A 19,766-nucleotide genomic window follows, 5' to 3' on the forward strand; every position below is an offset into this window, starting at 1 on the left:
TAAATGCTGTACACCAGATGCTGTGTATACAAGAGCCTGCTGGCTGTATCATGAAGAATCAGTCAAAACCTGAAAGTGGTAATACGAAATAATGTCACTTGAGTAAAAATTCACTTGTAACTCAAACTCACCATAAATTGAACAGATTCCTAGTTGGCAGGTATTTAATTCAGCTTAAATCTAAGGAAAACTGGTTGTTTTGGTTTTTTTATCATTTGCCCAGGTACAAAGAGACACAGCAGGTGGCTGGAGCTCGGAGCTGGCACACATAGCTTCAGCCTGTGCTGTCTGCAGGAGGGCTGGGAGCCTAATCAGTTCTGCATACTGCAAAGGGCCAGACCCAGCCCCAAACTGCACTTGTGAAGAAAACATCAGCCTGGTTTCCTGCAGCAAATCAGGCTTCACCTGAAAGGCAGATGTTTGCTCTGCAGTTTGCCCCGTATCAAACCAGATTAGACACTCCATCCCCTCAGAGCTGCTCAGCTGAGAGCATGGAAGCAGAGCTGGGTCCAAGTATGAGCGTGGTGCAGCATCCTCAGGGCTCTGCTGCTTCTGCTCTGGTGCTGTGGCAGCACAGCAGGTGCTGAGATGGAGCCACCATCCCTTCTTGACTCACGTGAGTTATGCAGAGGAGACTCACAGCCTGCAGGAGTCACAGGCTCGCTCAGGACTTTGCTCTCCTGCCATTCCAGTGCACAATGCAGCTGGTACTAAGGCTTCCAGGCAGGGGCTAGCAGGTTATGAGCCAAATGAAGGGCATACAGACCTGTACTGAAAGTAATAGCTATTTCCTTGCTTAAAAATCACTGCCTTTGCTGAGGTAGTGGGAAGCACTCAGGGTTTCTTTGTGTAAAAATCCCTTTGCCACACTCCCAGCAGAGGCAAAAGTAACACAAAAGAAAAACAAGATGGAGAAGCATAACTGCACTATTTTATTTTATATATTTACACAAAAGTAAAGTGAATTTTTGAAGCATGAATTTTGAAGTAAGTGCAAAGTGAACTTTTAGAGAATGAAGTAGAGAGGAAAAGAATGCATTTTATTGCCAGAGTTAACATGTGGCAAACCCAGTCATGCTTAAACTGGAATCTCTGAGCTCAACAACACATGGCAGCACTTCAGCACCTTGGCCCCCAGACACTGCCCCATGTGTAGGTGAGCCCAACAACACTGGTCTTCCAGCAGTTTTCAGGTGGACTGTGCTAATGGCTGATAAACAGTCTCCCAAGATAACCTGGAAGCTACAGAGTTCATGTGTAGGTTATGCACATAAAGTTTAGGCCTTCAGGGAGCACCATGTAACAGCTGGAGGACTTGCCAAATGGTATTGCACAGCTTCTAAGGATCAGGAACTTTTGCCAGCCTGCACTGTTGTTTGCAGATCTTCACTAACAAGAAACACTTGATCTATTCCTGCTACTACATTATACCTTTTAAACTTCTACCTGCAGTATTACAAGTCAAGCAACAAGTGGGACAAAACCAGTGGGACTAAGTTGACAAGGAATTCCATGCTGAACAATAAAGCTAGCATTCATCTTTTTACAAAAGATAAAAAGGTCCCACCAAACAAAACGCCCCACAACAAATAAAACCACATCACAAATCTCAACATTCAACATCTGACCTTCAAATTCATGTTTGCTATAACCAGGATAAATGCAAGATAATGAATAGAACAGGATATTGCAATATTTTCAGGGCTAATTGTGTGAAATTTAAATTTCATACAGCAGTGTAGTGATAACTTTATATATTAAACATTCAGATTTGTCAATTGGCCAATTTACTGTTCTACAGATTCTATGTTTTTGTATTAATCAATGGTTTTGTGTTAATTCTGTGTTTTTGCATTAATCAACTAGTAGAAACGCCACAATTTTCTTTTAGCATTAGATTTTTACAGAAGCTTACATTAACCTTGTAGATGTTTAAGAACTATTTCAAGGGGTTAAAGAAGATTATACCAGTGCAACAAATTTCTTCCACCTTGATGGGAGTGTGTTATACTGCCAAATGGGAGCAGATGTAACCATTTGTAAAGTACTGAAGACAAAGAGCTGTTCTGGTGTTCAGTTTCTTATTTCTTTGACATGTAATCATAGTTAATTCTTTTAAGATTTGCTTTCTTAAATTAGATTACTAGAAATGGAAGAATAAATTGCATAAAATACCAGTGATTAAGGTACCTTCCTACCCCAGTTTATGTATTCTAACTGTACACAGGAAAACCACTAAAGAACTTCTCATCACCTTCAGAGAATGTTGTCTATGAATACTGCTTCAGTAGTGCATTTGTTTGCACCTTTTCCATCATGTAATAATTGCAGTGTGACTGAACAATTTAGAAGTTCTCTGAAACTAAGCAAATTGAGTGAGATTCACTGCATGTTTTACAAGTTGCCAAGATTCTGTTTCACAAAATTGAGTTACCACCACCAAGAGCTGGGATTGGTCATTCTGAGGTGTTAGAAATCAGCTCTCTTTAGGTTTCTAGGAAACTTCCTTTTTCTTCACCATTCCCATTTCTTTCCCAGCAAACTGAAGGGACAGCAGGGAGCTGGCACTATTTGATCAGAATTCCATCAATAAAGCTTGTCTTGCAGGAAGCAGGGTAATGAAGGGACAACTCACTACTGCTACAAAAAGAGTCAGTTCATGAAACCAAAAGGCACTTGGCAAAAATCACTGGCAAAATGCTTGGCTTCTGGCACATGGCCCTTGGCTGGTAACACCATCTAGCACAAATGATCTTTATCTAATATGTATTAAGCTGAAAAAATTAAAATCTTCTTTAAGTTAGAGACACATATGCAAGAAAAATACTGAAGAGTATTTAAACAGAATTATCTACAAATAAACCTCTAAAACCTAGCAGACACAAGATTTGTATTGCATTTAAAGATAAATTTAAATATACTTCCCCCTAATTTAGGTTTATACAGAATATACACTTCTATCTTATATTCTAGTCAAAATCCAAACTCTGGCTGTGAGTTTACAGAACAGTCTGTTAGCCTACAATATATTGTAGTCTTTAATATTTGGCAGCTTCAGTATGAATACTACTTGTTAGAAAACAAAAAATCACCTGTCACTTGTCATCTGACACAAGGGAGCACACACACACACTGGGCATTTTCTGTGTAAAACCAGTAACTGCTAAAATGTATGTTCAGCCAGCTTCCTACAGCCCAAGGGGTTACAACACAACAATTTAAGCAGAGCATTTGTTCCACAGACTTGCCCCAAGTCTCCTCTCCCTGCCCCATTTCTCTAGGACAGGATAATAACCACAGGAACTCCTGCCAGTCTCACGTGCCACCTGCAGCCAAATTAACTTGGAATATCATTGTATCTTCCCATCCCTTCCTGGGAATAGGACAAACAGAAGACAAGACTTTGCAATGCTGCATTAAGCTTTCAATTTTCCACCTTGCACAGAAATGACCAGTTTTTCACAGTGGATATATATTCACACTGCTCAGACAGGACTGCTCCCAAAGCAGCTTGCCACCACACTGAGCTGCCAATAGGTAAATTATTAATTAGATACAGTTACAATTCCTTTATATACTTTCCCTATTATGTTTAGCTGGGAAATAATGCTACAGTTCCTAACTGGAATATTTAATTACTATTAAAGAGCCCCATTATTGCCAAGAATTATTAGGTCCAAGAAACACAATGCTCTGGCCTCTTGGTAAGGTGCAGTGAGATAACAAGTAGCACAAAGGCACTTGATACCAGTTTCATACAGTAGTTTCACTTTAGAATAAAGAAGGCTATAATAAAAATAGACTGGTAACTTGAAACACACTAAATTCAGCAAGGAAACTTAGTCAAGACCAAACTAGGGTTACAAGACAACCTGTAAATGTGCAAAACCATGGAGAATGTTCACTTGTCTTGATGCTATAAGCTAAATCCAGACACAGTCAGGTGCTGAGCATTGTTTCTAGCATCAAAGTAAGAGGTGTCAGTCTCATCATCTGGCTGAGGTATAAATGGCATGGTTTGGTTCTGGAGATTATCCCAGTCCACCCCATGAAAGAGGGGGTGATGCTTCAGTTCTGAAACAGAAGTTCACATAAGCATTAGAAACTTCCTTCTGTCCAAGCCCCATAGTCACTTTGTTCCCTCATCTATAACTGTCAGTAGATTTGCTCTATATTCCTTTTTCTAGAAGTTCATAAAAGTGCAAATTGCAATTGGGCTTTGATTACCCCCAACTTTAGTAGGATCAAACTCTTGGCAGGACAAGTAGCTGCCACCCCCATCCAGGGAAGCTGTTCCATACAGTTCCACTGAGCCAAAAGCAGCTTGAAAGCTGCTCTTACCCAGAAAGACTGAATTTAGAGAAGCACAGCACTACAACAACGTAACTGGGATTTCCCAGTACAAAAGGCTTCATGCTATAGTGATAAAAGGAAGAACACAAATTTGGGAGAGGGGAGAGAAGATGACAGTTATGGAAACCTAGGTACAAGAAAAACTTTATGGCTGTCCTGAAAACTACTCATCTAACTTCACTTCAGTGGACTGTAAATTGGACAAAGAGGCCAGATACAGTTGTAAATCTTGACAAAGAATAAATTTCAAAGAAGCTCAGATAGGAAGAAACCATTATGTCATCTATTTTAAAATTCTGCCCTTGACAGGAAATAAATCCAGAAATAAAGACAATAACTTGAAGGCAAAACACCTTCAAATTGCTTTTGGGAACTATCAAAACCACAGCATTCTCTGTTGACATAATAATCTTCATTCATAATCTCATGCCTTCTCTATTTTAATTTGGCTTGATTTCAGCTTCTAGCATTTACTCTGCATGTGAAAGCATTTCTGTAGTAAATTCCTTCTCTAGTGATTTCCTGAACAGTTCTCATAAGATTACTTTCTGTGTTTCCAAAATATCTCACTCTAAATTTCTTTCCATTATCAACCTTTTTTTAAACAAAAGCATAGTCACTGTTAACAACAGCCAGTGTTTAAGCCCTTCCACAAGGGAAAAAAAGGGTAGATTTTGTACAGTATATATTGTCCAGCTTTGTATTCTCCTATGCATTCAGCAAAGACAGGCTGATTCCTAAGAAAAAACTGCTCTCTCTAAATTAACTGTTTGTTGTAGGAGGCTTCTCTCCCAAACTATCAACTTTTAATCAAGGTTCCCAATGTCATTTAGGTTAAAAATTCCAAATACCTATTAGATAAGAGAGAACTTTGGTATATCAGATGTCCAATAATAAAAATGCATAGCAGAACAGCAGTAAAGTAAAACAGAAGTTCAATTAAAAAAATTAATAACCAACAAAACAATCCAGCCCCAGAACTACCTTGTTCAAAAGGGAAAAACCTCACAAGAAATACAGAAAATACCACAACTTGTTAAGTGCTGTGGTGCAATACAGGGAACCTAGTGAGGCATTGAAGTTTATCAGCCTAAATTTCAGGAGGAGGAGATCACCACTTAAAAATCTGCAATTAGTTGTAAAGAACATTTTTAATACTAACCCTTCAGTCCAGCTCTCTTAGTAGTGTCAATTGTTAGAAGAAGATCTATTGCATTCTGGGCATTATCAGACAGCTTTTCTTCACCCTCAGGCCAGGGAATATCTACAAAGATAAGAGTTGAGTTGGTAATTCAAACTATAAAACAAATATTGGAAATACGTACTTACCCTAATTACTGAAACAGATTACCTCTTTTCAAAATATTTTGGAAGACCTGTGTTGGTGTTTCATCGTTAAAAGGTGGAATTCCAGTTAGAAACTCAAACAGACAAACTCCAAGGGCCCACCAGTCTACAGCAGAACCTGGTAAAATAAACCCACATAATTACACTTACAAAAATGTTATTTGCAAAGAGTTAAAGATTAGCAAAAGCTGAAGAGTGTTTAAATTCTGCAAGTTGCTTGAAAATTATGAAGAGACAAGTTGTTTAATATTCATGCAGATTAAAAATATATTAGAAGGTTTTCTAAAGCCACTCTGCTCCTTAATTCATTATAGGTAACACTGGGGTTTACTGACAAAGACAAGGGGGCTCTTAGTAACAATCTAATTATCAACTCCCATCACAGAGAATCCAGGAGCTAACTTCTCCAAGAGATTGTTTTGTGATAAGAAATAGATGCCTCATGACTAGAGCTGAGTGGTCCATGTTGCCACCTGTGCCCTTCTCTCAGTTCTTTACAAAGTCTCCAAAGCTTCAGACTATTGAACTTCATTTCTGTCTAGATTATGATGAAAATCATGAAGACATCTTGCAAAAACGAGCCAGCACACATGAAGCTGGCATTACCTTCTATTACACTGAACTGGCTGGGGCAATATGTAGTTACTAGCTATCGCTGCTTTGTTATTAAATAGTTCTGGTTTCCCACATTCCAGGGTTTTTTGCCAATCTCTCATATTAATATACATTGAAACCAGCAGGCAAAGCAATCCCAGACACCACTGCATGCATCCTAAGCTTCCTGCATCTTCAAGCCATGCCCACTCCACCGTATAAAGAACAGATGCCACAACTGCTGTTAAAAAAAATTTAAAAAACCTTTGAAAGATAATTAATCTTGGCTTTTTTGGCATAGAAAAAGAAGCCTAAGACACCTCCAAGCAAATGAATGTTTTGAGCCATTTCACAAAGACTGCTGTGAAGTTCAGAAATGCTGAAAACCAGGGTGTTTAACCAGTAATGGAGTACACTTTAGCAGCTCCTAACAGCGGTCAGAGCGCCCACCCAGCGAAGCGCATCAAAGCGGTGAGTTCACATCCACTGTGGTTAAGGGTACCTGCATGTTCAGTAAAACACTCCCAGCTCCAGTCAAAGTCTAATAAGATCACAACCTGAACAAGGTATAACCAGGTTTCAGCAGTAATTCTTCCCACACAAAGTCTAACTAAAGTGACATTAACTTTTACCATATTCCTGCTGAACAGGACCCAAGGACAGCATGAAGCTGTGCTGGGCAGGTTAAGATGGAATATTAAGAAAAGCTTTTCCACCCAGAAGGTGGCTGGGCACTGGAACAGGCTCCCCAGGGAATGGTCACAGCACCAAGCCTGGCAGAGTTCAAGAAGCATTTGCACAGTGCTCTTAGGGACATGCTGTGACTCTTGGGGCTGTCCTGGGCAGGGACACAAATTGGACTCAGTGATCCTTGTGGGTCCCTTCCAACATGGGATGTTCTTTGATTTGAAGCAAGAAGCAGTAACACCAGATCTTCAGCACCTGAACCTTCTTCACCCATAGGCAAAGTAAATCAGAATGACTGCAATAAAGTGAAAGGGAGCAATGAGAAAAAGTGTCTCTGGCTTTACCTCCTGTTAAACAATTTCAGAATGCTGACTTTCCTTCTGAAGTACATGTTTACATGTGTGATTTCTGATAGCTTAGTCACACTGATATGATGTTTCCTTACTGTGCAAGCATCACACATTTTTATGTGGAGGCATATTGGACATGTCTTTCTATACAGAAACATTGTTCACACAAACAATGTTCTCAGAAACTGTGATCTGGTTATACTTTGACTGTTCAGTTATGCTGAGCACTTCAGCTCTGCACAGAATACAGAAAACTCACCAGAGATCAGAGTCCCTGCATATGAAAAGACAATGAAGTAAAATATTACAATTATTGCCCCCAAAAAACCCCATAACAAATACAAACATTGAATATCAAGTATGATTCTCCAAAGGCATAGGAATTAAGGTTTTTTCCCCTAAGGTAGTATTCCACAATAAGATTTAACATTGCCATATTTCCTAAGTTAGAAACAAAAATAAAATAGTTATGTAACATGATTAATTTAGGATTAAAACTACATTTACAAACAGCTCAACATGTGAAATATTTAGTCAGGGAAATTTTGGAGTTCCAAAAACCCTGGCTTCACTGAAGGTAATGGGAGACTTGTAATTTCCTGACACAAACCCCAGACTCTGCAAGTTTTCACTGAAGTCCTGAAAACCCAGTAACCACAGAGAAATCACCCTGTGACCAAGTTTCACATTGTCGAACTAGCACTGATTACATTTCCAAAATATTACCCAGTTTTAACATCTGCCAGATATCCAGGAATCCTAAATGGAAGTGCAAAACAACAACCACTTATGTTTAGTATTTTCAGTTTTTACTGTTAAATTGTAAAATCTCTTAATAGAGTTTTAGTTAATTTATATGAGCAGAATTTTATTGCTCCACAGGATAGTAATCACTATTTCTCAATTAGGGTCTCTCACATAATGTTTCCAAGACTTGCAGCTCTACAAAATAGTAGTATACTTTTGGGATGGAAATAAAATGCAATTATACATAAACAACTGTATTAGAGATAGATACATTGCATTTAATTTTTGTTAATCCTTCTTGCATGTTAGCAGAAAACTATTTCAGACTTTTTGTTAATCTCAGTGGACCTCAGAATGAGACAAAAATTTATGTCCTTCAAAGTTGCGCTATTTTAGTATAGTATTTTGAAAACAAACAAACCAACCCAAAAAACCAACCTCCAAAAATTTGATAGTTATTACTGCATCCTTATACAGAAGAGCCTGTCAGATGTCTGGAGTGTTTCATGAGGTCACTCAACTCAGTAACTGATTTTAGGGCAACTTCATAAAATTGTCTGACTTCACGTAACACTTAATTATCAATAAACACAGAAGACATTCTAAAAATAACTGGAAGCTTAAGCCTTTCACTCTAAAATTTCACTAAATTCCCCCTTTCCCATCCCAAAGAATCTTTAAGGGCAGTTAGGATGACCAAGTTGTAACTCTTAAGCAACATACAAGTCTCAGGCTGCCAAAGCAGCTTCCAATGCTGATTGGCAGGAAGCCTGCTGGTGGACAACCAAAACCTCTGGTTATGAGAAAGCAGTAAAGGAATGGAAGGAGCAGCTGAAGAAAGCACAGCCACTCATGATGGCAAAAGCTTAGCACTAGCTTTTTTTTAAGAATTCCCAATCTTATTGCTTGAAGGGTTTACAGTTCTACAGACATTTAGAAATGTCAAGGTACCACCTTTCAAGTACTGGCAGATGGCTGGTCTGCCTTACCATGAGGCTGTGTCAGAAGCAGCTCAGGTGCCAGGTAGTCTGGGGTCCCCAGGATGCGTTCGCCTTCCGCGGGGGCAGCTCCTCTGCGAACGCTCTTTGGAGTCCGGTACGGAGTGCCAGCATCCCCTCGGTACGGGGTCTGAAAAGATGGGACAGGGACTGCAGGTGTCAAACAAAAGCAGCTCAGAAACTCCCCATCTCCAGGTTTAGTCACAGATGTAATAATTGATACTTAAGTTCAAGCCAAGAACAAGTCACAAAACATTCCCTGAAAAGCATGTGTGAAATGTGCTTCCATTGCTTTATCCCATTAGTCTTGAAGCATAAAGATGCCTACTCCTTGAGAAACTTTTCCTTAAGTTTTTCTTCCAGTGTCACAGCCAGCAGCTATCACTGTTCACATCAATCTTTGTAATAGGCTTGTAACTGGCACTTGACAGAATACATTACACCACCACTTTTAACAAGATTAAAAAAAAAAAAAAAAGCAGAAGGTACAATGGCAGTTACCAGCAGCTGAACTGCATTCACTGTCTTGGGAAGAGTGCAGAAAACAAAAAAAAAAATCAGAAAAAAAAATAAATCAAAGACTTCCCTTTACATTAGGAAACCTATAACTGCTCACAGAAAATACGACACTGCACTAGGAGCAGAATGAGACAAAACAGCACAGGCTTTTTTCAATCAGTTCACTCTAACAGCAAAGATTTCTCAGAGATGGACAATCAGTGCATGTTGAGCCAAAGGCAAACCAGTGAACATAAAGCTACTGCTAAATTCTTACAGATACTGTAATTTTGGCCACACAAGTGCAGCAAGTGAAACCCTGTCAACAGAGATCATTTTGACAGACTACCTCAAACTACTTGAGTTTTCCCGAAATTTACCACTGAAATAATTTCAGGTCCCTAATGTCCAATGCATATAAAAAGTTTCTATCTATGTCCTTACCTACCTGATAGACCTGATATGATCTTCCTTTCTGTAATGGAGTGAGAGCTGTTGGGTAAGAGCCACTGCAAGCAGGTGAAAGATCCATTATATCTAAGGAAGCCATGCTGCATGGTTCAGATATATTGGATAGATTGATCGGACTATTATAACTCCGAAAAACAACAGCATTTTTTTTTAAGAGACTCAGAGCTTCCTTCATCTTTTCTGAAGGAGAAGATACTGTGTCAAGGTAAGTTTCTTCCATGTGTTTCTGATCATTATCCTTTTTCTGATGTAATGTCCTTGCAGAAGGCACTGTATGTGCCTTCTCGCCATACTGTGAGGCATCTTGGGACTCTGGTGATGTTATTTGCACACCTTCAGGTTTTGGTTCCTCAAAGGAGAGGTCTTTAACACTTCTGTCCAAATCTAAAAGCTGTTTTTCTAGCTGGCTTTCTGTAACAGACACTTCAGGAAGTAAGTCAGAATCTGCACTGAAGACATCTAAAGGTTTTTCATCGTCAGTGACTAAAAAACTTGAGTTCATGTACTCCTTTTCATCATCCTTTCCACAGTCTGCATCCAGATCACACATAAGATTTTTAGCTACAGTTGGAGTAAGCGATCTTTCTACTGTTTCCTGGTTACAAATAAAACTCTTTACTTCTTCCTTGCTTTCACAGGTGTCACATAGGCATCCATCATTACAAAGCATTAAGGACTGAATTTCTGTTGTCAAACCTGTCCCTTTGTTTCCTGGAAATTCTGAGATCTGACAGCCACGTTTATATTCTGCATTGCTTTTTTTAAAATAGTTAAGTTCCTGACAAGGACTAGTGTCAACTGATTCAAAGCTTCTTTTTACACCTGGCTTTTCAAACATTACTTCCTCTTTGACAGGCTCATTCTGCCTTGAAAGTGACTGTTGTAGTCTGGAAGACTCTGCTGTTTCATAAATCATCTCTCTTTTATTTACAAAGACTTTTTCTTTCCAAATCTTATTTTCAGAAATACACTTTCTTACTACGCCTTTCACATCCAGAGTGCTCACAGGAGTATCTGTTATATCCAAACATTCATTTCCCAACTTCTGCCTACTGCCAGACTCACTGCTGGCAATGGGAGAAATGGCAGACTCAAGTTCTTTCTTCTTTAAAACTTCCACACCTTTGCTATTTGGCAACATAGCATTTGAAGGGAGAGCTGACCCACTGTTACTGGTTTTGCATGTTGTAGAACAAGGTTCATCTTCACTTTGCTGCAAAAAAAGCACATTAAGTTTTGAGTATCAAGAAAATATGATTACAGCATTATAGAAATGTTTAATTTTAAATACTTCATTACAGCCTCCATAATGAAATGCAGATTTGCAAGCCTTACTCATTCTAACTACTACTAGTGAAAAACCAAACTTCAAAATATAAAAAAACCAAAACCACATAAGGCATAACTTGGCAATTTGACTTCTTTTAAGAACATAAAATAAGCTTACTATAATACAATAGAAAATGACATTTTTAAATTCCAAAGGATGAAAAAATAGAGCAATTGATGCTGTATTTGTGATTTTATTTTAAGAAGTTAAGCTACAGAAGTTTTCAGTTTCCAAAAAAGCCCAAAGGAAAGAACCCCATTATAATACCCCCTGTGGTATATTACACTTCAGAGATGACAAAAGGAAAATCTGATACTCCTAATGTTTTGATAACACAATACTAAAACCAAGGCCTAAGAAACAGATAGATACAGAATAATAAATTGTTTTAAATGTAAGTTGTTCTGTATGCTCTAAATAGGAATCATGACAAGGATCTACATAGCACAGCAACATTTTCTTTTAGGTTTGTGTAGAATACATTTAAATAGGATAAAATATTATCAGCTATAATTATTAGTGTTAGATTAGTTGATACAAAACCCTTCAGTAATAAAAGCCCTAAACTTTTCAGTTTAACAGTTAGTAGAAGCTTGAAGTGATTTTATTGTTTTCCCACGTTCTGTCTTTTAAAGAAATTCTTTTGCTCACAATGCTGAGCAAGTAAAGGTATAGGGACAAGGTCAGCTTCTAAAAAGCCACTGCTCCCAGCAGTGCCACCCTGTGCAGGATAGGGCTAAACCAGTAATGGTCAGTGAAGCCTTCTCTTTCACTCCTTTGCTGCAGGCTCAATAGCATTTTCTTCTCCTGTTCTATTGCAAAGGACTAACATTTGTTTGAAGGAAAAGGTTATATCAGTTTGACCCAAAATCCTACTCAACAAATTCCAACCCCTGCTCCTTCTACTGTAGGAAAGTTTCTCAATACTTGAAATAACTGAGGCAAGTAAGTAAATAGAAGACATTTGCATACACGAGTACAAACTAATTTTAAGATGGAACTTAAAATTAGAGTGGGAAACTTAAAAAAAGAGTGGGAAGATGGAACAGTCCTGACCTCTACACCTTTCCCGCACCTGGGGCTGCTCCAGTTTTCTGATTCCACACTGGACAGGTGTGTGTGAGACTGACTGCTGACACTGGAGGCACCAAACCTGTTTCTTGACTGAAGCAGAGTAGGAGTTAAACTCCTCGCTGGCATCACAGGTGTTAATTGAGAATTATCCAGATCTTAAGAGAAAAAAAAATTCAAATGTTGATACAAACAGGCAACATATACTGACTGACTTCGTACTATGTTAAGCTTTCACATCAAAGGAATCTAAGGAAAGCTATGTTGACAACAATTTCTCTGGTCATCTTTCCTGCATAGTCAATGTATACATTTTTGAATTAGGAACTTGCCAAGAACGTAAAAACAGTACAAACATTAGCAGCATAGTAGCCTTCTTTCTCATTTTGGCTTAGAAATGAGTGTCATCTTTCTTGCATAGTCAATTTACACATTTTTTGAATTAGGAACTTGCCAAGAAAGTAAAAGCAGTACAAACATTAGCAGCATAGTAGCCTTCTTTCTCATTTTGGGTTAGAAATGAGAAAGCAGCATGAGAAGACAATTTAAATGAAAGCATACATTGCTACATTTAACAATTTCCACTGAAAGTATGTCAAGAACTGACACTATCTCCATGAAATGTTAAAGGGCAATTTTGAATTCTGGGGTCATGATTTGAAAAAATCCAGTCAAACAAAACCACTTTAGAAGATGACAGAAATAGTGCAGGTGAAAACATGCCATATGTAAAGCACTGCAGAAATGGTGAAGAGCAAGGCACCAATAGAATCCCACCTTTTATGAAGTGGGTCCAAACTACTCACACAAAATTAAAAGACTACAACCTTACAGCCAGAGTATTCCTCAGCACAAGGCCTGGTATACTCACGTGTTTTGAACAGTTTAGTTGAAAGAGGGGTATTTTCCTTTTGGGCCACAGATACAGGAGAAACCGCTCCATGCGGACTGTCAGATGTTGGACTCGATTTGTGCCCTGGCGCTTTCATTCCTACAGGAGGAGTGTACTAACAAGCAGAAAGAAGCACAGTTAAAAGTTAATGGAGTCTGAACAAATTCTCAATCCAGAACTGAGAGTGTAACGTCACCCATTCTTTATGATGTTTGCATTGGAGCTTGGCCATGCCTATTAAAAGTCAACAATTCAGAAGCCCAAGATAATCACATCAGAATTCCAAAGTACTCTAAACATATCACAAGTCATTCTAGCAGCTGGCAAAAGAGATACAAGAATAGCCTTCTCATGCCAACTATTGAATTTAAGATATTAAATAAAGTAAAATTAAATACTTCAAAGAAGTGAACATTTACTTACAAAGCCCAGAGAACTGATAAGAGACAACAATTGTCCTGGAGTACGTGAGTAGTCCTGTTTTGGCTTTGCCATTGATGGGGTAGTAAGGATATCTATCATATTTATCTCTACAGAAGGAAAAAACCCAAAATCAAATAGATCAGGTTTCCATTTTGATATTTAACAAAGGCAAAGTTGCAGACATTTACTTAAGTTTAATGAAGGCAAAGAAAAAATTTAGTTACATACTCAACAAATATACAAATGAAGTCCAACTGAAGACTCACCTGTACATTCTTAACACAAGGTGTTTTTTCTTATACATCCATACATTTATACATATAGAAGTTGTAGAAGCCAAATTTCTTGTCCAACACACTACATGAAAAGCACTACATTTTCTAATTTGATATCAGCTTTGGTTTTTAGGCAGCAGTTCCAGCTTATGGCTTGTGGAATAGCATACCAAATTTGATTCCAAACCTGCCATCACTCCCAAAGACATCTCAAAAAAGCTACACAAGAATTCTTCCTAGGTGAAAATTCAACCGTAGACACCCTTTTTTTTTTGCTCACTAGCAGTAAGTAGCTTGAAAGCTTTTATACAATGTTCAACTAGACACAGTAACCTGTCCCATTAGAACATCAGTTAAAGCAGTAAAAAATGCAGAATACCTAGGATTTTCCTTCATATTCTTAAAATCATGAATCAAACTCCATTAGCCGACTGTGAATTTCAACATTCCTTTAACTATATAAAAAGGATGTACTCTCCAGCAGCTGTCTCAAAAAACCTGAACTGGTGCTGTGCAGCGTAAGTTTGGATGATCTGGCTAAGGAGGTACAAACCAGCTCAGAAATTGGCTATTCACCTTAAGATCTGCAGCCTGTGCCAGACAGTCATGACTATTCAGCTGTACTTTCTGCTTGAAAAGAGAACATTCACATGCCAAAGCACTGAGCTGATCTTCCCCTTATCCTTCAAACTAATATCAGAATGACCCAGTTAATTTATTTGAAATTAATTTATACAGGACTGAGAGACATGAACTGAAGGCCAGAAGTAGTCAGAGAAACAGGAACAAGCTAGAATAATTCATTCACCCATTGAAATCTCCTAGTGGACTTCAGAAAAATTTGAAATCCATATCACTAAAAAGAAAGGGCTCTAGATCGTATTTCATACACCCTTGTCCCGAAAAATAAATATTTTACCTTCTGAAGTGCAATGCTAAGAGCAGACCCCTTATTAGCACATAGCTAATCAGTACTCACCTACTAGAAATCAGGTATTACTGTAACATTTGCACTTATTTAATTGAAAGGTGCCCTTTACAGGAATGGGAAGTATTCAAGAATATGCAAATTTGATGCAGAAATACATATTAATATAAACAAAAGGACTCTTACCTCTGTTCAGAGTAACTCTGGAAAGCCCAAAGTCTGTCAACTTGATATGTCCCTGATTAGAAATGAGCATATTCAGAAATGTGATGCAGAAATACATTTTAATACAATCAAAAGGAGAGAAACAACTCTTACCTCTGTTCAGAGTAACTCTGGAAAGCCCAAAGTCTGTCAACTTGATATGTCCCTGATTAGAAATGAGCATATTGTCTGGCTTCAAATCCCTGAAAATATTAATACAGCTGAAGTCAGCAAAAATAGCACTGAGCAACACGAAGAAAGTTCACTGGCCAGAAACACTCAATACAAAACATTGGTTAGAGATGTTTAATAGTAACATCTCTTAGCCAGCAGAAGATTCCAGTTTGAGGGACACATCAAATGAATCAAATATATTTAGCATTAAACATGGCACATCAAACATCTCAGGCTTTGTAAAAATCATGCATGCATGTCAACAGCTGCATATTTTGTGCTTCTGCAGGCTCCTTCAACACAAGTGTCCTTCACAAGCAGCACCATCATAATATTCACCAATGTGCAGCTCCTACAGGTGACAAGCAAACCTCCAGCAGGAGTTTTCATGTGTGCTCTCTGTAGCATTGCTGAATGCAAAAGGAACTCACTATAGGGGAGCATCAGTGTCCCTTTGTCCCACAGGCAGGCCCATGTGTGCAGCACCCAGAGGGTTCCTGAACCATCTCAGCTGCTAATCCAGCACTGGACTGGGAAAGAGCTGGCAGGGGAAAGCAGTGTGGGCCTGTGTGCTCAGCACACACAGATTTGATTTTAGCCATTGTTTCACAGCATTGCTGCAGTGCACACGTGCAAAAAGAGCTGCCAGGAGCTCTAGAAAATAAAGGGCCTGTGGAAGCTGCCACAATGAAACGGTGATGGTTATGTGCTAGAGTGAAAACACAGAAAACCCAAACTACCAAATACTTATTTGTAAGAAAAAAAAATCACCTGTGGATTATTCCATGCCTATGAAGGTAGTCAAGAGCCAACGCTGCTTCAGAAATATACTTAACAGCCATTTCTTCATCAAAATATCCATAAATATGGAGAAGAGATTTGACATCTCCACCAATAAGGTACTCCATCACCTGTCATTCAAGCATTTTAAATTTAAAACACATTTCAAAATTACAAGTAAAATATAAAATAACTTTCACTGCTAGAAAAATATGGTTTCAAAGAGCAGAAGCAGATAGAAGTATCTTTGTTCAAACCTCATTTCCCACACAATACTTTTCACTTGGATAATTAAAGTGTAATGTAACAGCAGACATGAAGCTTTCTGTAGACCATTTGCTTATTTTATTTGCCTAGATTACTTTTAGAAGCTAATTAAAAAGCTGACTACAGCTTTTGAGAGTTAACTACAGAAAAATTTCTATATTACAAATGTTATATATTTCTATATTGAATGTTATGTATTTTAACCTATATTTATATTCATATATTAATCTATATTTAGCTTAATATTGTATATTTTCCTAGTATAGAAAATGAAGTGCAAAGCATTCCTGTGAAACTCAAGGCCTGAAGCCAAAGACCACCTGTTCTATACAAATCAAAGTACCTCAATACTTCATCTTGCAATAATTTATACACAATATTAAATTAAGACCTGAACTTTGTGAAGTAAGTACAAACTATCAAAAGTGCAGTGAGTGTTACTGTGCATTTAAGACATGTGAAAAAGAGTGAAAAAAAAATACACACAACCAGTAGACAACTATGCAGACACATTATGATGGCCCAAGTCATACTCAAAATAAAATAGAACTCAGCAGCGTTCTGAAACTCACTCTTTGATGTCAAGAAGGCATTTATGGGGTTTTGGTCAGGAAATCTCACCAGTACTTACATTCCAATACAGAATATTCTTCCATATATGTATATATACATACACACACACATCCAGACATTATTCTAGCATCTCCTTTACAAATCCTTCACCCTGAAGTCCTCTACTCCATGCAGCAGTTCAGAGATCCAGAAAAAGAAGCCTTTGTTTACACTCAAAATGCACTGCAGGATTTTACATAGCAACCTTGTCTCAGAATTTCATCAAGCTGTTCCCTGTGTGTGCTTACAGCAACCCACACAAATTGGGTCAGACCCTTTGCAGACAGTCTGAATCCTTATGTGGAAGCAGGATATAAACTCATAAACAAGTCCTGCTGTGCTCCACAGTGCTCTGTGTGGACCAGCATTTAGTTTTGCCACTCAGTTATCATCTTGTCATGTAGGCCAACAACTGCAACCAAATCTGAGCACTGGCAATAAGTAGATTTCCTTTAAGTGAGCCGTGGAGTATCTTCCAGTCACTTGGCTTCTGCTTGACTAGAATGATTTCTTGTTTTCCCTAAGATTTCTACATATTTCTAAGACAGAGCAGTTAGAATTTCTAAGTTTCTCCTGTAACAGAGGGGAACATGAACAGAAAGAACCCACAGACACCAGAGGAAGAGAAATACTTTACTTGTTCAACCATGCTGAGAAAGATGTAAAAGTGACTAAGGAATACCATTAAAAAAATGGTTTGAGATATCACAACAGTTTATGCTCAATTTTCAAGACTACCATAAAATGCCACAGCCATTTTTTTACTCACTAAATAGATGTTGTTTGCTGACTGAAGTGAGTAGTATAAGTGCACAATGAAAGGACTTTTACTGAGAGCCAATGCATCCCTCTCTGCCTGCACCTGGTGAACCATATTTTTGTTGATCATGTCTGCTTTTTTCATCACCTGAAAAACAAAACAGAGCACACAAATTATTTAACCTCAAAATGCTCATAATAAAACTGCATAGAGATATACAGCTCTGCAGAGCAATGCCTATTTTGTATGACTGTTTTTATGTTTCCTATTCCTTGTGTACTATGTCGGTTGTTATAATCCTTTTAATCACAAAGTCAAGTTTGCACAAATAATTGGCAAGCTTCTTATTAACAACAAGCCTAGATTTTAGACCTTTGTGCAACGACACAGAAAACGCAACAGGTTTTTGTTGAGTTTTCTTAAAATACTTACTCAGCAGGAACGTTTTTTATAATTTATCCTCTCAGAGGCAGTGCTTTACCCCCGCAGCAGCTGAGGGGGCTCAGCCACGGCAGCGGTGTACAAGCGAGAAGCCAACAGCGCCCGGCAAGGTTTTTGCCGTTATTCCCCCTTATTTAAAACCCTTATAAAAGAGAGCCCGGGGCTCGAAGCGGGACCACGCTCTCCCGCACAGGGCTGCCCGGCAGCAGCGCTGCGAGCCCGGCGGCGCCTCACCTTCACGGCATAGAGCCGGCCCGCCTTGCGGCCCAGGTACACCTTCCCGAAGGCGCCGCGGCTGATGGGCTTCACGATGGTGAACTCCTCGATGGAGGGGGGCCGGGGCACCTCGAGGCGCGTCGAGCCGGCGGCTGCGGCGGCGCTGGGGCCGGCGCTGGGGCTGGCGCTGGCAGCATCGCCCCGCTCGGGCCCGGGCCGCTCAGGTGCCATGGCGCGCCCGGCCCCGGGCCCGCCGCGATTCAAAGCGGCCCCGCCCGCGCCGTCACCAACGGCAACGGCAGCTCTCGCGAGAACCATGGCCGGCCGGCGGGGGGCGCGGTGCTGCCCTGTGCCGCCCTCAGAACATGCCCTGCAAAACGCCGCCCGCCTGGGCTGGCTGATCGCTGCTCGGGTGGCACCTAGGTTTTCCTGCTTGGCTCTGGGTTGTAGCTTGCTGTGAGCAGGTACTGCCCTCCCATTCTCGTGGGAGACTTGAAGGTGTCCTTTGCAGGGACAGGAGTTGGACTCGATGGTCCTGATGGGTCCCTTCCAGCTCAAGGACATTCTGTTTTTCTGTGATTTTCTCACACTTTCATACTTAATAGCTCAGCTCAAGGATATTCTGTTTTTCTGTGATTTTCTCACACTTTCATACTTAATAGCTTCAAGGCCTGTGTCCAGAATGGCCCAGCCAGGAGGGCTTGTCTGCCAGAGAGCAGTTCTCTGGCCAGGTCTGCCCCGGCCATCTCACTCGTGCCGCTCACAGCTCGCTGTCTGTGCATTTTCGGGGCCAGCCATGGCAAACCGCTCCCTGGGCGGGTCTGTGCTGATCGGGCGGTAGATTAGTGCAGTCAGTTGCTTCCCACCAATTCTCGATTACTTAATCTGCTATTTATCTTAGGCAGGGTTGTTCCGCAATGTGTTTCCATATTTTGGGTGTCTCCATGGCTACATTCTGCCCCCCCCCATGTGACAGCAGGGGCAGGGATGGCATTTGCAGTGTACTCTGACCCAGCTGCCACCCTCCTGTTCCCAGAGCACAGGCCTTCTGCTCTGTGTACACTGCACAGCCCTCAGTGTTTACCAGTTTTACTGCTCTCAGCTGTGTTCTAGGTCACTTTTTTAACCCTTGCCTTACTGATTTTATGTTGGTCTCACATGTAACTTGGCTGTTCATGCTTTGTTCACACTGATCATAATTGTTGCGGTCTGTGCATCAGCAAAGAGCTATTGCTGCACAACAGCGAGTCTCCTTTCACACAGCACATTAGTTATTAGGCCCTTGTTTTGCTCCAAGATAGATCACTTACAATCTGACCCTGCTCAGAGAGACCTTGCTTGTGACTTG

General features: G+C 39.7%; 1 protein-coding gene across 2 annotated transcripts; it reads right to left on the reverse strand.

The window, feature by feature from the left end:
* Window positions 1–124: 124 nt before the first annotated feature.
* On the reverse strand, window positions 125–18,994 carry MASTL (microtubule associated serine/threonine kinase like). 2 transcript variants are annotated; one of them, XM_039705500.1, is made up of 13 exons: window positions 18,437–18,994; window positions 17,771–17,908; window positions 16,114–16,253; window positions 15,283–15,371; window positions 13,762–13,868; window positions 13,318–13,453; window positions 12,432–12,604; window positions 10,023–11,258; window positions 9,068–9,206; window positions 7,591–7,605; window positions 5,705–5,818; window positions 5,516–5,617; window positions 125–4,074 (listed from the first exon to the last, which is right to left on the reverse strand). In XM_039705500.1, exons 1-13 carry the CDS (start codon window positions 18,980–18,982, stop codon window positions 3,917–3,919), a joined length of 3,093 nt encoding a protein of 1,030 aa, XP_039561434.1. In that variant the 5' UTR covers window positions 18,983–18,994; the 3' UTR covers window positions 125–3,916. The 2 variants fall into 2 exon arrangements, with proteins under 2 accessions (XP_039561434.1, XP_039561440.1); XM_039705506.1 differs by lacking the exon at window positions 7,591–7,605.
* Window positions 18,995–19,766: the final 772 nt, after the last annotated feature.

This window comes from Passer montanus, unplaced genomic scaffold, assembly GCF_014805655.1.
Source record: "Passer montanus isolate IOZ18808 unplaced genomic scaffold, ASM1480565v1 scaffold10, whole genome shotgun sequence".
Lineage (NCBI taxonomy): Eukaryota > Metazoa > Chordata > Aves > Passeriformes > Passeridae > Passer > Passer montanus.